The sequence below is a fragment of the Salvia splendens genome, chromosome 7 (assembly GCF_004379255.2).
Source record: "Salvia splendens isolate huo1 chromosome 7, SspV2, whole genome shotgun sequence".
Taxonomy (NCBI): Eukaryota; Viridiplantae; Streptophyta; class Magnoliopsida; order Lamiales; family Lamiaceae; genus Salvia; species Salvia splendens.
This window is the reverse complement of record NC_056038.1, coordinates 3,892,733-3,912,782: the sequence shown is the minus strand read 5'-3', so window position 1 is coordinate 3,912,782 and position 20,050 is coordinate 3,892,733. Positions and strand designations below refer to the sequence as shown.

General features: G+C 34.8%; 4 protein-coding genes across 8 annotated transcripts; 3 read left to right on the top strand and 1 right to left on the bottom strand.

Annotated features, from left to right (window-relative positions):
* Window positions 1-370: 370 nt before the first annotated feature.
* Window positions 371-1,315, top strand: LOC121741246. Its single transcript, XM_042133957.1, has one exon. It carries the CDS (start codon window positions 378-380, stop codon window positions 1,101-1,103), a length of 726 nt encoding a protein of 241 aa, XP_041989891.1. The 5' UTR covers window positions 371-377; the 3' UTR covers window positions 1,104-1,315.
* A 1,239-nt stretch (window positions 1,316-2,554) lies between these two features.
* On the top strand, window positions 2,555-3,580 carry LOC121741712. The gene is made up of 2 exons (XM_042134595.1): window positions 2,555-2,572; window positions 2,714-3,580. Exons 1-2 carry the CDS (start codon window positions 2,555-2,557, stop codon window positions 3,419-3,421), a joined length of 726 nt encoding a protein of 241 aa, XP_041990529.1. The 3' UTR covers window positions 3,422-3,580.
* Window positions 3,581-10,037: 6,457 nt separating this feature from the next.
* LOC121810279 lies at window positions 10,038-13,386 on the top strand. 5 transcript variants are annotated; one of them, XM_042211056.1, is made up of 9 exons: window positions 10,038-10,170; window positions 10,362-10,483; window positions 10,954-11,056; window positions 11,422-11,469; window positions 11,843-11,940; window positions 12,023-12,137; window positions 12,404-12,480; window positions 12,548-13,109; window positions 13,225-13,386. In XM_042211056.1, exons 2-9 carry the CDS (start codon window positions 10,370-10,372, stop codon window positions 13,281-13,283), a joined length of 1,176 nt encoding a protein of 391 aa, XP_042066990.1. In that variant the 5' UTR covers window positions 10,038-10,170; window positions 10,362-10,369; the 3' UTR covers window positions 13,284-13,386. The 5 variants fall into 5 exon arrangements, with proteins under 5 accessions (XP_042066990.1, XP_042066988.1, XP_042066991.1 ...); XM_042211054.1 differs by having other exon boundaries at window positions 12,398-12,480; XM_042211057.1 differs by lacking the exon at window positions 10,038-10,170 and having other exon boundaries at window positions 10,970-11,056; window positions 12,398-12,480.
* Window positions 13,387-15,766: 2,380 nt separating this feature from the next.
* Window positions 15,767-16,411, bottom strand: LOC121740802 (putative lipid-transfer protein DIR1). Its single transcript, XM_042133429.1, has one exon. It carries the CDS (start codon window positions 16,380-16,382, stop codon window positions 16,002-16,004), a length of 381 nt encoding a protein of 126 aa, XP_041989363.1. The 5' UTR covers window positions 16,383-16,411; the 3' UTR covers window positions 15,767-16,001.
* Window positions 16,412-20,050: the final 3,639 nt, after the last annotated feature.

Genomic DNA, 20,050 nt, shown 5'->3' with positions numbered 1-20,050 from the left:
TTAATCAGAACATTACTGAATATTACCTTGAATTCAAACCTTCCACTATTTTACAGCTTTTAAGATAATACCTCATTATTTGTATCTAAAATAAAAGTTAATCAAGAAATTAGCTGGAAAGATAAAATGTACCTATTTTTCAGTACGCGGAATTACGGAAATGGATGCAATGTATTAGTACTACAAAGAAAAAGTAAAATTTTTTTTTACATTTATGAATAAACATCACCAAAAAACCCTAGCCCCATTTTTAGGGGAAAAAATTAACAATTTCCATAAAAAATATCTGTTTTATTTTTCTAACAAACTTTCAACTCCTTTCAAATACCACTCTCTCTGTCTCTCTCTCAAAATTCTCACTCAAATTTCTGCAAAAAATGGATTGTACCAGCAACAGAAAGCGAAAGCAATCCGACATCGAAAATGGCGAATTCCTAGCCCTCAGCCTCTCCGCCGCCTCAGCCAAGGCCATGGCCTTTTCCGGCGCCAACTTACCACCTCCTCCTCCACCGCCTTCCGTCGTCATGCCGGCAGCGGATCCGCCGGCAACCACGCACCACCACCGCCGATTGAGGAGAAATCCGTCTAGGGCACCGCTGGAGGGGAAGAATCCGGTGATTCCGCCGCCGTATCCGTGGGCGGGGACGGGACGCGCGACGGTGCGGAGCCTGAACTACCTCCGCGCGCAGGGAATCAAGGCGATCTGCGGCGATGTTGAGTGCAGAAAATGCGAGAAGAAATTCTCGATGGAGTTCGGTCTGGAGGAGAGATTCGCCGAGATCTCGACGTTCGTGGCGGAGAATCAGGCGCTGATGCGGCACCGCGCGCCGAATGAGTGGAAGAATCCGGAGCTTCCTCGGTGTGATTTCTGCAATCAGGAAGGGAGCGTGAAGCCGGTGATATCGCAGAAGAAGAGGAGCATCAATTGGCTGTTTTTGCTGCTGGGGAAGATGCTGGGGTGCTGCACGCTTGAGCAGCTCAAGTATTTCTGCAAACACACGAAGAATCATCGCACCGGCGCAAAGGATCGGGTGCTGTTCCTCACGTATCTGAGCTTGTGCAAGCAGATGGATCCGAGCGGGCCATACGACGTCGTTGTGTGATGATTTAGTTCTGCAAATTAAAAGTAATCTCTGATTTAGGGTTCCTTTTTTTGCCCCCCTTTTGTATTGCATGGGTAAGGAGGGGATGGTTTTAGGGTTTTTTATTATGAGATTTAGTATTTCGTTCTAGCTAATTAATTCCTGAATCGGGTAGAATATCGGTGGATCTGTTGCTGAAATTATTGGTTATTCTACCATAGTTATTAATCAATTGGTTCTAATTCATCCTTTTGTTATCATTGAAGAACATAAGTGGTGAAGTTTGTCGTGATTCTATGTTAATTAATGTATCCTTTGTGGTACACTACTTTATATGGGCGTACGCACTACATCTGAAATGCAGCAATTTTGGTACATTTCTATACATATGAGTGTTGGAATGCAACACAATAATGTGTGTACAGATTAACATTAGTGATAAAGATAAAGCAAATCTGTCAAAATATGAAAAGGCTTTTGATTAAGTTTGATTAAATTCTAATCACAGCTAATTAGAAAATTAAGGGATTAGTGAAACCCTGATTATGGTGTGGGGAGGAGAGGGAGACAGCACTATTAAAAATAAAGGGAAAAGAAATTGAAAAAAAATACCGAGTTGAAATGATGTTGTTTGAATACAATATATGTCAGCTTCATTTGACGAACAAAAAAATTGGGCGACAAAATACTTCCTTTCCTTTCTCGTCGAATGATAAAATCGATACAAAAAGAGGATTTAAATGTATTTAAGAGATTGAAATGAGATACTAATTTACTATATGCATATAATTATATATTTTGCACAAAAATTGCATCTCTTCAAAATTGCCCAAAAATTGATTACATCATTTTTAGATACGAAATGAAGCATAGGGATTGCCCAGATATTAATTGCATATCGCAATTTTTTTCTAGCACCTCCATAGGTATATTTTTACATCATCCGTGGTGACGTACACTATTTTAAGCCTCACGCCAGGCTTTGCATCTTCATAAAAAGAATTAATAGTGAATTAATACAAAAATTGTAGTAATTAATCACTATTGTATACTAACGTAACTTTAGGAGTACTGGCATCAAATTAACTAGTGCTAGATGCTAGCAAATTGTTTGGATTGGATTTTTATCATGCCACGTGAGATTAGTGACTCAATACGGACAAATTTTAACATTTTGCATACATTATTGTTGAAAAAGTTAATGGGAATCTATGACCTACTTTTATATATTGGTTTTGGTTTTATAATAAAAGGTGAGTGAATAAGTTAATGGAATATATGATTTACTTTCCAAATATAGTAAAAGTAAAATGTGATGTTTATTGGCTGACGGATAAAATATAAAAAAAATGAAACGTTTAATGAGGGACAGAGGGAGTAGCTTCCAATTTGTGATATTAATTTTTTTTAGCTCATAGATAAATTTACTTATTATATAAAAACCAAACAGATCCTTAAAAAGAATAAAAATCATGGAAAATCCTGGCCCCGTTTTATAGGAAAAAAAAAACTAAATTATAAAAAAAAATATCCGTTTTATTTCCCTAACAAACTTTCAAACTTCTTCAAATACCCTCTCTCTCTGTGTTTCTCGCCCTCTCAAAATTTTTCAACATGGATGATCCTAACAGCAGAAAGCGAAGCAAACGGACATCGAAAACGGCGAATTCTTAGCCCTCAGCCTCTCCGACGCCTCGGCTTTAGCCAGCGCCAACTTATTACCTCCGCTCTCTCCTTCCCCTCCTCCTTCGCAGCCCGCCGTCCTTCCCGCAACGGAGCCTCCGGCTGCCACAAACCACCGCAGCGGAATCAGGCGAAATCCAGCGAGGGCGCCGATGGAGAGGAAGGAGCCCTTGATTCCGCCGCCGTACCCGTGGGCGGGGACCTCTCGCGCAAAGGTGCGGAGCTTGAATTACCTCCGCGAGCGCGGCATCACGGCGATCCGCGGCGAGGTGGAGTGCAAGAAGTGCGAGGAGAAATTCTCGGTTGAATTCGATCTGGAGGAGAGATTCGCCGAGATCTCGGCGTTCGTGGTGGAGAATCAGGTGCAGTTGCGGCACCGGGCGCCGAGGGAGTGGATGAATCCGGAGCTCAATCGTTGCGATTTCTGCAATCGGGAAGGATGCGTGAAGCCGGTGATCTCGGCGAAGAAGAGGAGCATCAATTGGATGTTTCTGCTGCTGGGGAAGATGCTCGGGTGCTGCTCGCTTGAGCAGCTCAAGTATTTCTGCAAACACACGGAGAATCATCGCACCGGCGCAAAGGATCGGGTGTTGTTCCTCACGTATCTGAGCTTGTGCAAGCAGATGGATTCGAGCGGGCCATACAACGTCGTTTGATGATTTAGTCCTGCAAAATAATCTCTGATTTAGGGTTCCTTTTTTTGCCCCCCTTTTCTTAGGAGGGGATGGTTTTAGGGTTTTTTATTTTGAGATTTATTTCGTTCTAGCTTTTTAAATCCTTTATCGAGTATAATATTAATGAATCTGCTGCTGAAATCGTTGGTTTTCGTTGTTTATTCTACCGCGGTTATAATTGAATTGGTATCAACTAATCATTTAATTATCATTGAGTTATGAAATGAGTGGTAGAGTTTGTAATCATTCTTAGTTAATTAATGAATCTTTTATATTACTACATTACTACTACTTTTTTATGGGAATGCAGCAATTTGGTACACATAAATGTTGGAATGCAAAACAATAATGTATGTTCAGATTAACAGAAGTGATATAACATGAAAGAGGCTTTTGATCAAGTTGAGATTTTTCGATTGTGTGTTAATTGCGGTGAGAACATGTTTATTGTTTAGAAAGGGAAAACAAAAATAAAATAAAAATTGGTCTATAAAATATTTCCTTGTTATCTCAAGAAATGATAAAAAAATGATATCGGTAAACAAAGAACAAAGAGGATTCAAGTGTTTTTTAAGAGATTGAAATAACTCAAATAAGATATATGCATCCTCTTTGTTTTCCAAGAGATTAAAATAAGATATATGCAAATAATTATATTAGTGTTTAATTAGATACGAATGATATATGGGATTACCCAAAAATTGATTGCATATCTTCTGGTCGCAATCTTTTTTTTTTCTAGCACCTCCATAGGTATATTTTTACATCATCCTTGTCGCAATCTTTTTTTTTTCTAGCACCTCCATAGGTATATTTTTACGTCATCCGTATCTTCACACTACAAAGAATCAATAGTAAAATAATATAACAATAATACAGTAATTAATAGTGAATACAGAAAGACATCCATGTATGTAATTTTCAGATCGATAATCTATTTACGTTTTACCAAATATGTGCACTTTCTATTTTCTACGGTCCCATCAAAATATGTACACTTTCAATTTTCGTCCGTCCCACAAAAATATATGCATTCCAATTTTGAAAAGTTATGTCAATTTATTACTTCTATACATAAACTTATTCACAACTTATACCACCATTAAACATTACTAATAATGTGGGTCCTACTATCCACTAACACTATTTTAACTATACTTTTTTTTCTCTTCACTCTTACTTTTACCTATTTTATCTTAATTCTCGTGACATATCAAGTGCCCACATTTTTATGAGACGGAGGGAGTATATTTTTACTAATGTGTATAGAATGCGGGTATATCTGAGACTGAAAGAGATGAACATATTTCTACTAACATTACTAATTGGGAAAACGTAAATAGATTATCTGAAAAATACATAAGGATGTCTTTCTGAATTAACTATTAATTATTATTATTTTTAAATTATTTTAATGTGTAATTCAAGGATCAGCGAAAGTGAAACTAACTTTTGACTTGAAGAAACAGATTGACGCTTTTTTTCTCCAAAAGAGAACCGTGGGATGATTACTTTTGCCCAACTCCATTTATTTTAGTAATTATTAATAAAATTACAATACAAATTCTCTATTTTCTTAATGTATAACTCAAGGACCAGTGAAAGCGAAATTAACTTTGAACTTGAAGAAGACACGGATCGACGCTATTTTGTCTCCAAAAGAAAATGCAACAATAGATAACCAGGGGATTATTACTTTGTCAATGAAAAACATTCCTCGTTCGAATGAAAAAAATGAATATATATATATATATAGATGTATTCATTTCCTTTTCCTATATTTCCTCCTTTTTCCTTCTTAATATCAGCCATTAGATTAGAGAAATGGACGGTCAAGATCAACATTGGGTAATTAATCCCGTGTTGCATTATTAGTCCTATTTTGTGCATTATGAGGGTACGATAGTAATCTAATAATGGCTGGAAACCGCTACGAATAATGCACCACATGGTCACGAGTAATGCATATAATTGCCTATATAATGCACAATATGTGAACTGCAATGCATACGAACAAGATGTGCTGTGTTATGATGTTTGACACACGTTTCTTGTTTCCCCTAAGGATTTAATAAGCTTAGGGGCTAGGGTATAGTACGTAGACATGTATGTAATCTTCACATGGTAACGAGTAATGGATATAATTGACTATATAATGCACAATTTGTGAACTGCAATGCATACGAACAAGATGTGCTGTGTTATGATGTTTGACACACGTTTCTTGTTTCCCCTAAGGGTTTAATAAGCTTAGGGGCTAGGGTATAGTACGTACGCATCAATAACAAATTATAAAACGATACGAATAATTCACCAAATTGTCACGAGTAATGGATGTTATTAACTATATAATGCACAATATGTGAACTGCAATGCATACGAATAAGATGTACCATGTTATGATGTTTGACACACGTTTCTTGTTTCCCCTAAGGGTTTAATAAGCTTAGGGGCTAGGGTATAGTACGTAGACATTACTAAATGCACGTATGTAATCTTCAATCCGTTGATTAACCCATATACACAATACCTCTAATAATGCATAATATACTGAGATAATGACAATTAACAGCTACATAATGCACTACCTAAACCAAATAATGCACATACGTATATTCCAATAACAACAATTTGTTAGTAATGTCTACGTACTATACCCTAGCCCCTAAGCTTATTAAACCCTTAGGGGAAACAAGAAACGTGTGTCAAACATCATAACATGGTACATCTTATTCGTATGCATTGCAGTTCACATATTGTGCATTATATAGTTAATAACATCCATTACTCGTGACAATTTGGTGAATTATTCGTATCGTTTTATAATTTGTTATTAATGCGTACGTACTATACCCTAGCCCCTAACTTATTAAACCCTTAGGGGAAACAAGAAACGTGTGTCAAACATCATAACACAACACATCTTATTCGTATGCATTGCAGTTCACAAATTGTGCATTATATAGTCAATTATATCCATTACTCGTTACCATGTGAAGATTACATACGTGTCTACGTACTATACCCTAGCCCCTAAGCTTATTAAACCCTTAGGGGAAACAAGAAACGTGTGTCCAAACATCATAACATGGTACATCTTATTCATATGCATTGCAGTTCACATATTGTGCATTATTTAGTCAATTATATGCATTACTCGTGACCATGTGGTGCATTATTCGCAGATACCAAAATGTGGCAGTTACTTTTCCGTCAAATGTCAATAATAACCCTGTAATGCATACAACCACCTTCTATAATGCAACACGGAACCAGTTTTATAGAATCAATCTGATCTGTTGATGCCTTAGATCTAACGCGTAATATTAAGAAGGAAAAATGATCTAAGATGTGAAAAGGAGAATAACGCTCCCCTATATATAGATATATATATATATATATAGGGTAGTGATCTATGGTAAACACCCCTTAACCAAATAACTAGAGAACAAATCACAGCCACAAGATCAAGAAAATCAAGAGCTATTATTAATTTTCGAATTTAAGGAGAAATTAGTTCCTTCAATCAAAAATTTACTCCACAATAACAAGACGGGTGTATAATTGTCATTGCAGCCAAATTATGTCATTGAAGAAGAAGAAGAAGAAGAAGAAGAAGAAGAAGAAGAAGAAGAGCTCACGGTGTTCAACCATGGCGAACAAAAATCCTCAGCCCTACCAACCTATAATCAACAATTCTTCTTCCCCTTCTTCCTATTCGTCGCACTCCGATTCCACCCAATCCAAAATTCGTCACTTTTCTGCTGCTTTCACTGCACGATGATCTGTAGCTCCAGCTCCTCCCCTTTCTCCCGCACCTGAATATTTACCCACCATTTTACTTACTACTTCTATTTGCTTTTTACCAAAAATTATCATCACTTTTGTGTAATGATTGTTTCCATTTTCGAATATAATGGCGTGTAACTACCGCTTGGAAAGAAATTTCATTCACCAAATTAGATACTGTGCTTAATAAAACAATTCCTTCATTTCTTTCAAAATTTAATAAAAGTCCATATGTAAGTTAAAATTCAGAATTCAATACTTTTGTTAACAACAGTGAAGTAAAATAATGGTAAGAGTGATCTGTTTTGTAAACAAGAGTGAAGTAAAATCATGCTAAGAGTGATGTGTTTTGTAAACAAGAGTGAAGTAAAATCATAATAAGAGTGATGTGTTTTGTAAACAAGAGTGAAGTAAAATCAGAATAAGAGTGATGTGTTTTGTAAACAAGAGTGAAGTAAAATTATGCCAAGAGTGATGTGTTTTGTAAACAAGTGAAAGAGTGATGTGTTTTGTAAACAAGAGTGAAGTAAAATCAGAATAAGAGTGATGTGTTTTGTAAACAAGAGTGAAGTAAAATCAGAATAAGAGTGATGTGTATTGTAAACAAGAGTGAAGTACAAGAGTGAAGTACAAGAGTGAAGTAAAATCACAATAAGAGTGATGTGTTTTGTAAACAAGAGTGAAGTAAAATCAGAATAAGAGTGATGTGTTTTGTAAACAAGAGTGAAGTGAAATCAGAATAAGAGTGATGTGTTTTGTAAACAACAGTGAAGTGAAGTAAGATCATGCTAAGAGTGATGTATTTTGTTAACAACAGTGAAGTAAAATCATGCTAAGAGTGATGTGTTTTGTAAACAACAGTGAATTAAGATCATGCTAAGAGTGATGTGTTTTGTAGATGCATTCAACATCATTAATATAATTTTGTTATATCTTGTAGTAGTATGTTATTAGAACTGAGATGTTACTCAGTTAGTACATCACATGCACGATAGTATAAGTTGTGGGTATAATTACAATTTGTTAGTGAATGACAAGGATTCGAAGAGAATTATCGGTGGCACCCATCTAAATCTCATTCCCGACGTCGGACGCTGCCGACGTGTCCGCTCTACACATATTCCTCTGCCACGTTTTCATCCTAATCCCTATTTGTAGCGCCACCTCCTCCACCGCTCCATCCCATCCCCCTCTACAAATTGAAGGGGAGATTATGTTTTTACCGAAATTGAACGCAACTTTATTCCGAAATTCTCGCCCAATTTTTCCGTTTTGATTCTACAATTCAATTTGGAAGGAGATATCGATGGAGATTTGGAAGGAGAAGGAAACCGCGTAATTTCTCCTTTAAATTTCATAATGTAATTTCCAGAAATACCCCTGGTCTATTTTATATTATTAAAATAAATAATATTTGTTCCATTAAGATGTGTGGCTGAGATTTGTTCTCTAGTTATACACTTAAAATTAGTTATATCTTGATCACTACCCTATATATATATATATATATATATATATATATATAATGATATTTGTGAGACTCAAATGAATAAAAGAAGTTATGATCAAATAACTTTAGTCTTCGAGCCCAAAAGAAAAACATTCCTCGTTCGAATGAAAAAATTAATATGGGATACTTGAAAATCCCAACTCCACTACTTTTGCCCAATTGCAAATAAAAGTGGGAAAAATCATAATATTGGCCTCTAATTATAAATATTTTTATTCAATTTTTAAAATTGTATAAATTTGACATGGCAAGATATATAATACACAAATTTATGATGTTTTAAAACTTAACATGAATTAAAATTTTCAAATTTTCAGGTGGCGCAGATGAGAAAATTGGCTATCAATTATCATTAAAATCATAAAATTTAATTAATTAATTTTTAGTCATGCAACTTTCCATAGTAACTGATTTGATTATATCATGATATTTTTCAAAAATGACTTACTATATCATCAAATTTGATGATTTTTAGCCAATCCCACAACTTTTTAAAACAACTTATCATATCATAATTTTGACATTTTTTTCAATTGTTTCATAACCTTTTAATCCAGAAGGAATTATATAGTACTATTGATGTTGCAGACAAAAAAATATTGCATGAACAAGAGGTTCGAGTAAGCGACATTCTTTATACCCCTAGTTATGTACATGCCACATGAATAAATTTAAATAAGTTGGAGTCTTTCGCCATGATACAATCAAGAAAATGACAAACTTATGATAAAATTAGTCAATTTTTATAGATGCGTGAAATTGATCAAATTTGACTATTTCTTTTTATAATTTATCCTTTAATTAATGTGAAATTTATATGCATTTTAGGGTTAAATTTTGATAAAACAATCAAATTTGATCTGTTTTTAGTTAATTCTATAGTATTAAAAAATACAAACAAATATTTAATATGTCCCACAATAAGAGTCAAATTTGTTATTTCGTACCGTTCCACGATAAAAGTTACATTTCACTTCTACCATAAATAGTAAATAGATCACGCAATTCCACTAACTCACTTCACTCACATTATATATAAAAGTGGGTCTAATATTGCACTAACTGTTCTAATTCACTATTTTTTACATTTATTAAAATCGTGTCCACATCAAATATGGCTCTATTATAGGACGTATGGCATAATTTTGCCTTTTTTTATTATTTCATAATTTCAAATTTGGAAAATTATGTAAATATCACATACGAAAAATGTAGACCAAACGTCTAACTATGTTGTTGTTAGTCAGGTCTCTAATTTTACAAATTTAAATATTATGCCAATCAATAAAACAAAAATTGATGAAACCTCGCCAATATAGGGAGTAAAATAATTTAGCAAATTAAAATTTCCGTTGCTACCTTCGCCGATCTAGGGACTGAACTTTCCGGCGAAGGACAGACTTCACTCTCCGGATTAAACCTCGCCGCCAAGGTTAGGATTCCCATAGAATTGTTTTCAATTGATTCGGAAAAGGAATAACTTCAAATTTCTGCTCTTGATGATTGAGAATCTCTTTTATTTTCAGTAACTTTTTTTCTTCATTTCTGGGGTTTATGTATAGTTGATATTGTGTATTGGTGTGTGATATCCTTTTTTCCATTTTCTGTTCGAATTTGGTGCAGTTAGTGAAATGGATCGAGGCTTAGATAACGGAGCAGAAGCAGTAGTGATAGGAGGAATGGTGCTTGACGTTAATGCTACCCCTTCCACAGCTACTAATCGAGGAACCACTGCTCCTGGAAAGGTATACTTTATGTATGTAGTTGAGAAGTAATAAATTGTAATCTTTATGGCTTTTTGGATGTTGATTTTGTTTGGATAACTTGTGAATTTCTTATGTTTTGTAGTCTGGTCACTCTTTAAGAATATGTTTGGATCATGTTGTTTTAATTTGAAAGTACACATGAAGATAATACTGGTGATTGGTGAAGGATTTTCATTAGTTTGTTGCACTAATTCTGTTATTTTTGTAGACTGTCAGTTTTTCTGTTTTAAATTAACAAGGTGGAATTTAAGTGCCTCGAAGCCTGAACCTTATGATTAGCATCCAAAAACTTGGCTTCTAATCGACTTTCTGTCTGTCCAAATAACATTTAGTTATAACTGGAAGTTTTGATGTACTATGTGTTATCATGTTATGAGTAGTTAAGATGATAAGAATGTACTTAGTTTTATGATGGCTTATGCATAAGTATACTGGAATCACCTTTTCAGATTCGCTATGCATTAGGTGGTGTAGCAAGAAATATTGCGGAGTGCATGTCAAAGCTTGGAGCAAAGCCTTACATGATAAGTGCTGTGGGATTTGACTTGGCAGGTAATTTCTTAGTCTATTATGAATCATGATAGACAGCAGGTACTATCACTCCTGACTCTACTGGTGGTGTAATTGTTTTTACTATAACTCAGGTTCCATGGAATTGGATTAGAAGTGAAATGATTGTGTTTCAGAGTTAAAAACTCTATTTACGATTTGCAAGTGAAAGAAATTTGTGATGTTGAGGTTCCTAAGCTCTTCCAGTTCCTCATTTCGTATTGCATATCTTGTGTGTAGAGCAATTTCATATATCCTTCATGTAAAACCAGTTTTCCTCAACCAACACTCTTAACATTTGTGAGATGCTCATCATGTAATTTTTTAATCTTACTGCAGTTCGGGAAAGTGATGTTTTTTATGAGCAGGAAATATGCTCTTGGAACCTTGGAGAGCTGCAGGATTATCTGTAGAAGGTAAATAATTGTTTGTTTTTTTTCTTAATGATCATTGCTATATCTGACATACTTGCATATCTTGGATGTGCTTCTATGGGTGTTTCATTGCTTCTATAGTTGATCTTAGTGGATAAGAATTGGAATTAAGGAATTACGCTAGTAAGTTTTAGCTGTTCTCATCTGGCAATACTTGTTTATCATGTATGTGGGACTATGTTTGTAACTGTGCTCCTATAATTGATCCTAGAGGATAAGAAAATATATTGATATAATGAATTATGCTAAGTTTGAGGTAGGTCACACCTTCAATACAGGTCTATACGATCAAATTTATTAATTAAGGGGTTTTCCCAGTATATAACGTTTTCATTTGCTACTCATCCCTGACTAGGCATCAGGAGAAGCAAGGATATTGAAACAGCTACAGTCTGCATTGTATTTGATGGTAGGGGAGAACTGGCTGCTGCTGTCGCTAGCGTTGAATCAATTGTGAGTTTCTTCCTGAAGAATTGTATTTGTGACTTAGACAATCTGAATCTCATTGAATCCCTGATTGAAAACATGATATCAGGAAAAGTTTGTTACTCCTGAGTGGATTACAAATTTCAAGAACAACATATGTTCTGCCCCTGTAATGATGGTTGATGCAAATTTAAGTCCTCCTGCTCTTTTGGCATCTTGCCAAAGTAAGTTAGCTCCTGCTAGATGCTTTTTATTCTTTCTATGACAACCAGCTTTCTTTTGTTCTCATAATTCACTTGTCCCACAGATAAATGCCTTCGAGTTTCCATATGTCGCTTCTTATCTTCTGAGGCTGTTAGGCATAGCTAATTGAGATTTGTATCCCGGAATATTAAGCATATTACGTACATGTTAATGAACCTCATTATCATTCAGTGACTGCCACTTTGTTCAACTACTTATTGTCTGAATAAATTCTCTTCAGTTGCAGCAGAATGTGGGACTCCTGTATGGTTTGAGCCAGTTTCAGTAACAAAATCCAAAAGAGTTGCTTCCAGTGTGAAACTCGTGAGTGATAAAACTCTTCTGCTTATGACATTCAACTAAATATCACTGTTTCAAATTTCTTTTGCAGATCACCTATACCTCACCCAATGAAGATGAGCTTATAGCTATGGCAAATGCTTTGTCTTCTAGTGATAAATTCTTACCGGTGCAAAAGGATGGCAAGAGCGCCAGGACTTCCATTAAATCGTTGTTTGAAAGGCTAAAGCCCGCAATATGGGTTTTGCTGGAGGAAGGTATCAAAGTAGTATTGGTCACACTTGGACCACATGGGGTATTCTTATGCTTCAAAGCCGTAGATGGCATAAAGAAACACGACCCCTCTAAAAACAGTCCCTTTTTTTTCAGCAGAAAACTATATGAAGCTGTAAATGTAAGTTTCCCACCAGATAGAATCTTAGGTAGTCCCAAGTCGAAGGGAAACTATTACGTAGCTGTACATTTTCCTGCACTCCCTGCTTCTGTAGTTACGCTTGTTGGCGCTGGTGATTGCTTAGTTGGTGGTACGTTAGCTTCGGTTTGCTCTGGTTTAGATATAATGCAGAGCGTAGCAGTTGGGATGGCAGCGGCAAAAGGGGCTGTTGAAACAGAGAGCACCGTCCCCGTGGAGTATCAATTGGCCAGAATTGCAGGTACCTCATTTTCATTCTGTGCAACGTTTATTTTGGGGTTGAGTTTATAATCGATATTCATAGCCAGAAATGAAACAAGATGAGCACTGAATGGTTCTATTTTACTTCTTGGCAGATGATGCGGGTGCTATCTACTCTGAAGCAAAAGTTATCTACTGTGAGTCAAAGTTATGACATGTTGGATCGATAACTGTGGTCAGTGTTGTCTGTTTCTTGAATCATTGATATGTACATCTTCATTTGTGCTCTTGTAATGGAAGTATACGTTTTTTCTTGAGCCAGATGTCTGAAAATCGTTTCAGTTTGACCCTGATAAACTCTTCTTTTAACATGTTTGCAAAGTAACTGCACTAGACCACTGAGTTGGGCCCATTCAATCATACGAAATTGGGCTATATATAGCATAGCCCATTACTTACTCAACGGCCCAATTTCTCTTTAATATAATGTGTTTTGTAATTTCATAATTAAATTCAAAATGCATTGCGACGATTAATAAGTACATGTGTAATTCGCTTTGAGATGTTAATAGTTTATTTTGATTCCGAATATGGTCTGAACTTATGTATAATGGTAGAATCATGATTATAATAATAATTAGGGATGTCAATCGGGCCAACCCGTTCGGGTTCGGGCCAACCCGTTCGGGTTGTCGGGCCATTCGGGTACGGGCTATTCGGGTTATGATTTTTTCGGGTTATAAAAGTTCGACCATAACCCTAACCCTTCGGGTTTCGGGCTAACCCACCGGGTTATTCGGGCCAATGCGTATTTTTAATTCTTTTAATATTTTCAAAAAATAATACGTATTTTAAATTTTCTTTAATTATATACATATTTTTAATTAATCATTCAACAATGAAATACATATTTTTAATTTTCGTTAATATTTTTTAAAAAGATTAAGTTATTTAAATTTAAACAACTTATTCATTACATAATTATTTACAACATATCTATCAATAGTATGTTTATGTTTATGTATTTAAAACATAAATCAACACTTTGTTTCAAAATTCAAACATAAATCAATTCGTAGAAAATTAAATAAAATTTTCATAACGTGAGAGGTGCATCGTAGATGTAACAAAATATTTTGAATTGTTAAAGAGTGAATTATCAAGATACTAGCTAATTGGAGTAACTCTAAGTTTTCTTGAATTATGATTCGTCAAATTAAATTTATTCCAGCTGTAAATAAGTCAAATAATAATTTATTTTTGTTTTAAGAATCATCAAAGTACGCATAATTCAATGACGAAGCGGCGTCAAAACACTTTGCACTATTATATTGGAAATATACTAAAAGAAAGCTTTTATATACGAGTATTTATGAATCCATGAACCACATGGTGATTTTTTTCGTGATCTTATACAGTCGGTTGACGTATTTGGATTTTGCATAGTTTTAGAGGGTGGTCTTGGATGATTTTGATTATATTTCTATATTTTGGTATGTTTACATGTTTGTTGAGAAATGATAGAAAATTGATTAGAAAATGTACACAAAATATGTGGATGTGCAGCAACCTTGTTTGAGTCAATGTTTCTCGCGATTTTGAAGTCTGATAAACCTCTAATACACATCATTCTCTTCGTCTTCGAAAGAGCTTCGCGTGGATATATTGCACGCCTCAATCGAAGCATTGTAGAGAAAGTTATGACCGTTACAAAAACTGCTCGCTGTGCAGAAGCCTTCAACCCGACGGGCCAACCCGTAACCCGAACGGGTCAGCCCGCCTAACCCGACAACCCGAACGGGTCAGCCCGAATGGCCCGATTTTAAATTCGGGCTGCGAAATTACAACCCTAACCCTGTATTTTTATCGGGTTATTCGGGCCGGCCCGCGGGTTCGGGTTACATTGACATCCCTAATAATAATGCATCTCCTCTAGTGTTATCTTCTTCTTCTTCTTGGAAAGCACGAACTATAATCCACCCGTCCGAACTAATAGTAAAACCAAAGGTAAACCGCCGAAAAAACAATGAAGTTAGTCATATTCTAGTACACCTAGCAACTTTAAAAGCCAATTGGAAAAAACTATGATATTTGGATTTGTTCGCAATTATCTCACAACGAGAAAAAATCCAATCAGCTAGATGTAATATATTGTTGATGTTAACTAAACTACACCGTTTTCTTTATAAATAAAATAGTACTCCCTCCGTCCCGATTAAGTTGGAATAAAACTTTTGGGCACGGATATTAAGAAATTGTGTTGAATAGATTAAATGAAAGTAAAATAAAATAGGAAAGAGAAAAAAGTAGGAGAGATAAAGAGAGGGTAAAGTAGATGATGAAATAAAGTAGAAGTGATTGAATATTTTTTTTTAATCAAAAGGGGAAATGACTCAACTTTGTTGAGACGTCCCAAAAAAGAATACGACTCAATTTTGTTGCAACGGAGGGAGTACATCGTTTAACTATCGGCGTTGGCATATTTTTCTGTCAAAGCAGCTACAATTTCAGTCACAATTGCGAGTAAATCTAAATTTTATGATACTTCCTGCCATTTTTAAAGTTGCGAGACATAGCAGAATTTGACTAAACTTTTTTTCGATAAATTTGCCCTAAAATTAAAGGAGTATATATAGTTTCTATTTTTAACTTTTTAAAAGTTGATTAATAGCATCCCATTTTTATACTAGTACAATCTCCAACCAAAGTTTGTGCCCACAGGCCCCAATCCACTAATATAATTCATGAAAGATGTTACATAAGTTAAAGTTACAAACAAGACAACCAACAACACTACATACCAAAAAGTAAAGCAAATCAAACACCATAAAAACCAAACACAACACAAAACATAGATGAAACGAAGCAAAGGTAGTAGTAGTAGTAGCAGCAGCAATGGCTGAAGAGTTAAACACACAGATAATCCGACAAATCAAGCGCACGAAGCAGTTTGCGTCGCATCGCACGTGGTAGGCAGCTGCATCGCTCTCGTCGCGTTGATTCCGAAAAGCGGCAGATACGCGTTGTTCTTGAAGCTGCAGAAGCACGTGAGGTTCGCGTGCTTCAGCGACCCGCAGCACGCGGCCGTCGGCTTCGGCGGCGTGGCCGTGCCCGTCGCCACCGCCGGCTTGCACTCCATCAGCTCGCTCCTGGTGACACCGCAGATGCTGCCGTCGTCGTCCGCCCTCGCCCTCGCCGCGGTTACGGCTGCTGCGCTTACCATGACTAGGGCTAGGATTAGGAGTGTTTTTGAGGCTTCCATTTCAACAAATTCGGATTGTTTTAGTTTTTTTGGTGGTGAGGGTTTATCCATTGTTTGATTTGTGTGGAGTTTAAATAGGAGGTTATTTGGTGCCACGTGTAGTGTTGGGGCTGGTGGTTTTGCTAAAACAGTGCATGGGATTGGTGGTCACGAGATGAGATGGTGGGATCGATCTTCATTTTATGTACTCATAATTTTGTTATGGAATAAATATTAAATGCAACATGTGAATAGAGTACTTTGTAAGGATTAGATGATGATTAATAAGTGATTAAAATTAATCCATCCAAACTCTACATAATTAGTACTCCTTCCGTCCCACAATAAGAGTCACATTTTGTCATTTTGGTATGTCCCACAATAAGAGTCACACTTAATTTTTACCATAAATGGTATGTAGCTCCCACATTTTACTAACTCACTTCATTCACATTTTATTATAAAACCAATATAAAAAAGTGGGTCTCATATTAGATATTACACTAGCTTTTCCAATCCAATATTTTTTTATATTTCTTAAAACCCGTGCCCAATAAAAATGACTCCTATTGTGGGATGTAGGGAGTAATATTGAGTGCTTCAGGGCAAGTCTACATGGATGTGTTTTTGGTTCAATGCCAAAATGCCTAAAACTAATGTTGAGTTCGAACGTGCAGTTGGTGACCGTAACAAGTGGTATCACCTCAGGTAGGCCTATGATGATCCAAGTTCAGGTCAAGCCTAAATAACCTAAAATCGATTGCATTATATAAGAAGCTCTTGAGGCACTAAATGAATATTTGTGCAAATATGTATTCATGTGATTAAGTAAGAGAGGAGGGGAGATGAGTAGTCATGCTGGTATAAGTTGTAAATAAATTGAATGTGTAATGAGTTGGGTATAACTTTCCGTAAATGTTAACGTATATATTTTTATGGGAGGGATGGAAATGGAAAATGCATATATTTTTATGGGATTGATGAAGTGTGATTTTTATTTACTCTATTTAAGTTGAAATTAATAGTTTCCATTATGATCAGGAATTCAGAATGGCTTAAGAACTTTTAGACCAACTTAACCTAAAGTCTAACACAAATTATGAGAACTTTAAATGATTCTCTTTGCCAATAAATAGAAATTTACTGGATACCTGTGATGGCCACTCGATTATAATTATAGAAAGTTTGGGAAGTTGAGCTCGTGAATGATGTGACAAAAGAATGGTTTGGCATACTTGGCCTTATTCATCACGGGTGTGATTAATTGGTTCCCACTCTTTTTAACTATTGTTACAAATGCTAGTTATTTTGGACTACCTTTTGTGTATCATTCACATACTACAATACAAAGATTGTCTCTCATTACAAACAATCGTTTAGATTATGCTTATCTAGATTCCAAGGTTTTTTTATATTTTATTTGTTAGTTTGAGTGTCTAAACGTTATTTTATTTGTTAGTTTGAGTGTCTCTAAACGTTAATCTCCCCCTCTTCCTAAAAAGTATAAATTCTCTCTTTAATAGTCCATCTCTGAAACATATGAATTTTCTAATTATGGAATAATTAAACAACGCATTATCTCTACACATTATTTTATTTACAACTTATATCATCACACTACACTACTAATGATGTGGAACCAACTATCCATTAACACTACTTACACGACCATTTATTCCTCTCTTTCGTACTTTATCAACTATATATTAAAATCAGTGTCAAACCAAATGTTCATGTTTTTCAGGGACGAAGGGAGTATGTGAAATCCTTTTAGTACTGTTTTTTTTTTTAAAAAATAAGTGGCCAATTATAATTTAATTAGTAATCTGTTCAAAACAATTTTTCTCATCGTTCTTTGGTTTGAGACCTTATCGAGAAAAAGAGAGAGTCGTCACTGAGGCTGATCATCTCTCAGGTTCCATGATTATGTATCAAAGTTAAAACTCTATTCACAAGTTGCAAGTGAAAATATATGAGAAGTGGAGAGCAATTTACACATCCTTAATGTAAAACCTTGTTCTTTTGAAGCAATATGCTAATATTTCAAATTTTAATGTATAAGTTGGTTTTATTAAATGAATTTATGAAAGTAAACATTATTCCTACCGTGTACGACGTTGTAATTAGTGTGTTCTTGGGAACAACTATAATTAGCCTCTTTAGAAAATTAATTAATTGCGTTTGAATTTTTTTTCCTCACTTAATCATTTCCAACAATTTCAGACAAGTTCTTAAATATTCTCTGAATTTTATGAACGAAAAAACGCAGCAACTGAACAGCTTCGTTTTTATTAAACCTGTTTCAATAGTTAAGCTGAGATTTTTAAATTCTTAAAATACACTTAGCTTGTAGAAGTATTTGTAAAAATAATTTGAGAAATAATTCTCAGAAGCTCATAAGCTCTTTACAAGTTGCAAAACAAACTTCAATTCAATTCCATCTTTGGTTTATGAGTCCATGACCACAATAATTAGGTTACAAGATAAATGATACTATGATTCTCTATTCCCAATATATACCCTTTCAATATCAATTAACCTCCATTTTCTCTATATAACTAGGATTTTCTCACTAACTCACAATTCTCTATCTAAATTAAATTCAACTCTCTAAATGTAAAATATTCTATAAACCGTTAAATAAGCCGTTCACAATTCATTATTGACTTATTTATATACTTATAATATGATAAATTGCTATATAAAAATAACAATATACTTTATAAATAAATGTTTAATAGCACAGCCAGCGTATACAAAGTACGAAGGAGCAATTTACTGTACCAAATTCCATTCACATATTTAGACTTGACGTAACGTGGAATTCTGCTTAGGCGGTAACCACTAATGAGGTGACACGTAATAAAACATATGACGTGTCAATAGGAGGCCGGTGAAGGAACAGCCTAAGTGGTGTGGGGGTGGTGCACGCTATCAATTCTAATTTTTGTTCTGCATTTAAGTTTTCACTTAAAATCCTTTTTTCTTAACATATAAGTTTACATTTAAAATACATTAATGCGTAACAAACAAGCTTTAGGTGATATAAATATAATTGGGAATATAAAAAAATTTTAATTTTGTATGTGTGCATTGATTGTTTAGTGATTATCATAATTGTTTTAAAAGTATTAATTTGATCTGTCAACAAATAATTATATTAATGAATGGGACCAATTTACTTAAGGTTTTCATTTACGATTTTAAACTAAATCGATTATAAAGCAATATCTTTACATTATATTGTATGTCATAGATGATAATATATGTAATAAATTAGAAAAGAGTAGGTCTTTCGTGCGCGCACGTGCACGGTGATCGAGTTCAAAGGTGGCGGGAGAGGAAGATATGTACGTGGATATAAGTGTTTGTCATTAAAAATGGACATTAACTCACATATTGTATTATGTACGCAAGCACAATACTAAGATTACATATTATCTCAATTCAAAATCATTTACTAGATAAAGTTAACTTTTATATTTTCCTTAAAATTTTACTATTACATAAATTGAAATGAATTGCTTCGTGAAATTAATAATCACATCTTAAAAAGAACAAGTAGGACGAATTAATCTACTTTACAGTTTATACATTCAACTGAGTATACTAATTAATACACACGTGATTAATGAAATATTTGATTGTGCTTAATCATTACATCTGGTCATGATAAAATCAATTACAAATCAATTATTCATGTAATATATGCACGTAGAAACAAATCAAAATTTACAGTA

What these genes read in the sequence shown, in the direction of transcription:
- LOC121810279 (XM_042211054.1), top strand. Translation starts at nt 10,370, where the DNA reads ATGGATCGAGGCTTAGATAACGGAGCAGAAGCAGTAGTGATAGGAGGA. An exon ending in TGCAGGATTATCTGTAGAAG is followed by an intron (nt 11,470 to 11,842) that starts GTAAATAATTGT and finishes ATCCCTGACTAG; the next exon opens with GCATCAGGAGAAGCAAGGAT. An exon ending in TCAATTGGCCAGAATTGCAG is followed by an intron (nt 13,110 to 13,224) that starts GTACCTCATTTT and finishes ACTTCTTGGCAG; the next exon opens with ATGATGCGGGTGCTATCTAC.
- LOC121740802 (XM_042133429.1), bottom strand. Translation starts at nt 16,382, where the DNA reads ATGGATAAACCCTCACCACCAAAAAAACTAAAACAATCCGAATTTGTT.
- LOC121741246 (XM_042133957.1), top strand. Translation starts at nt 378, where the DNA reads ATGGATTGTACCAGCAACAGAAAGCGAAAGCAATCCGACATCGAAAAT.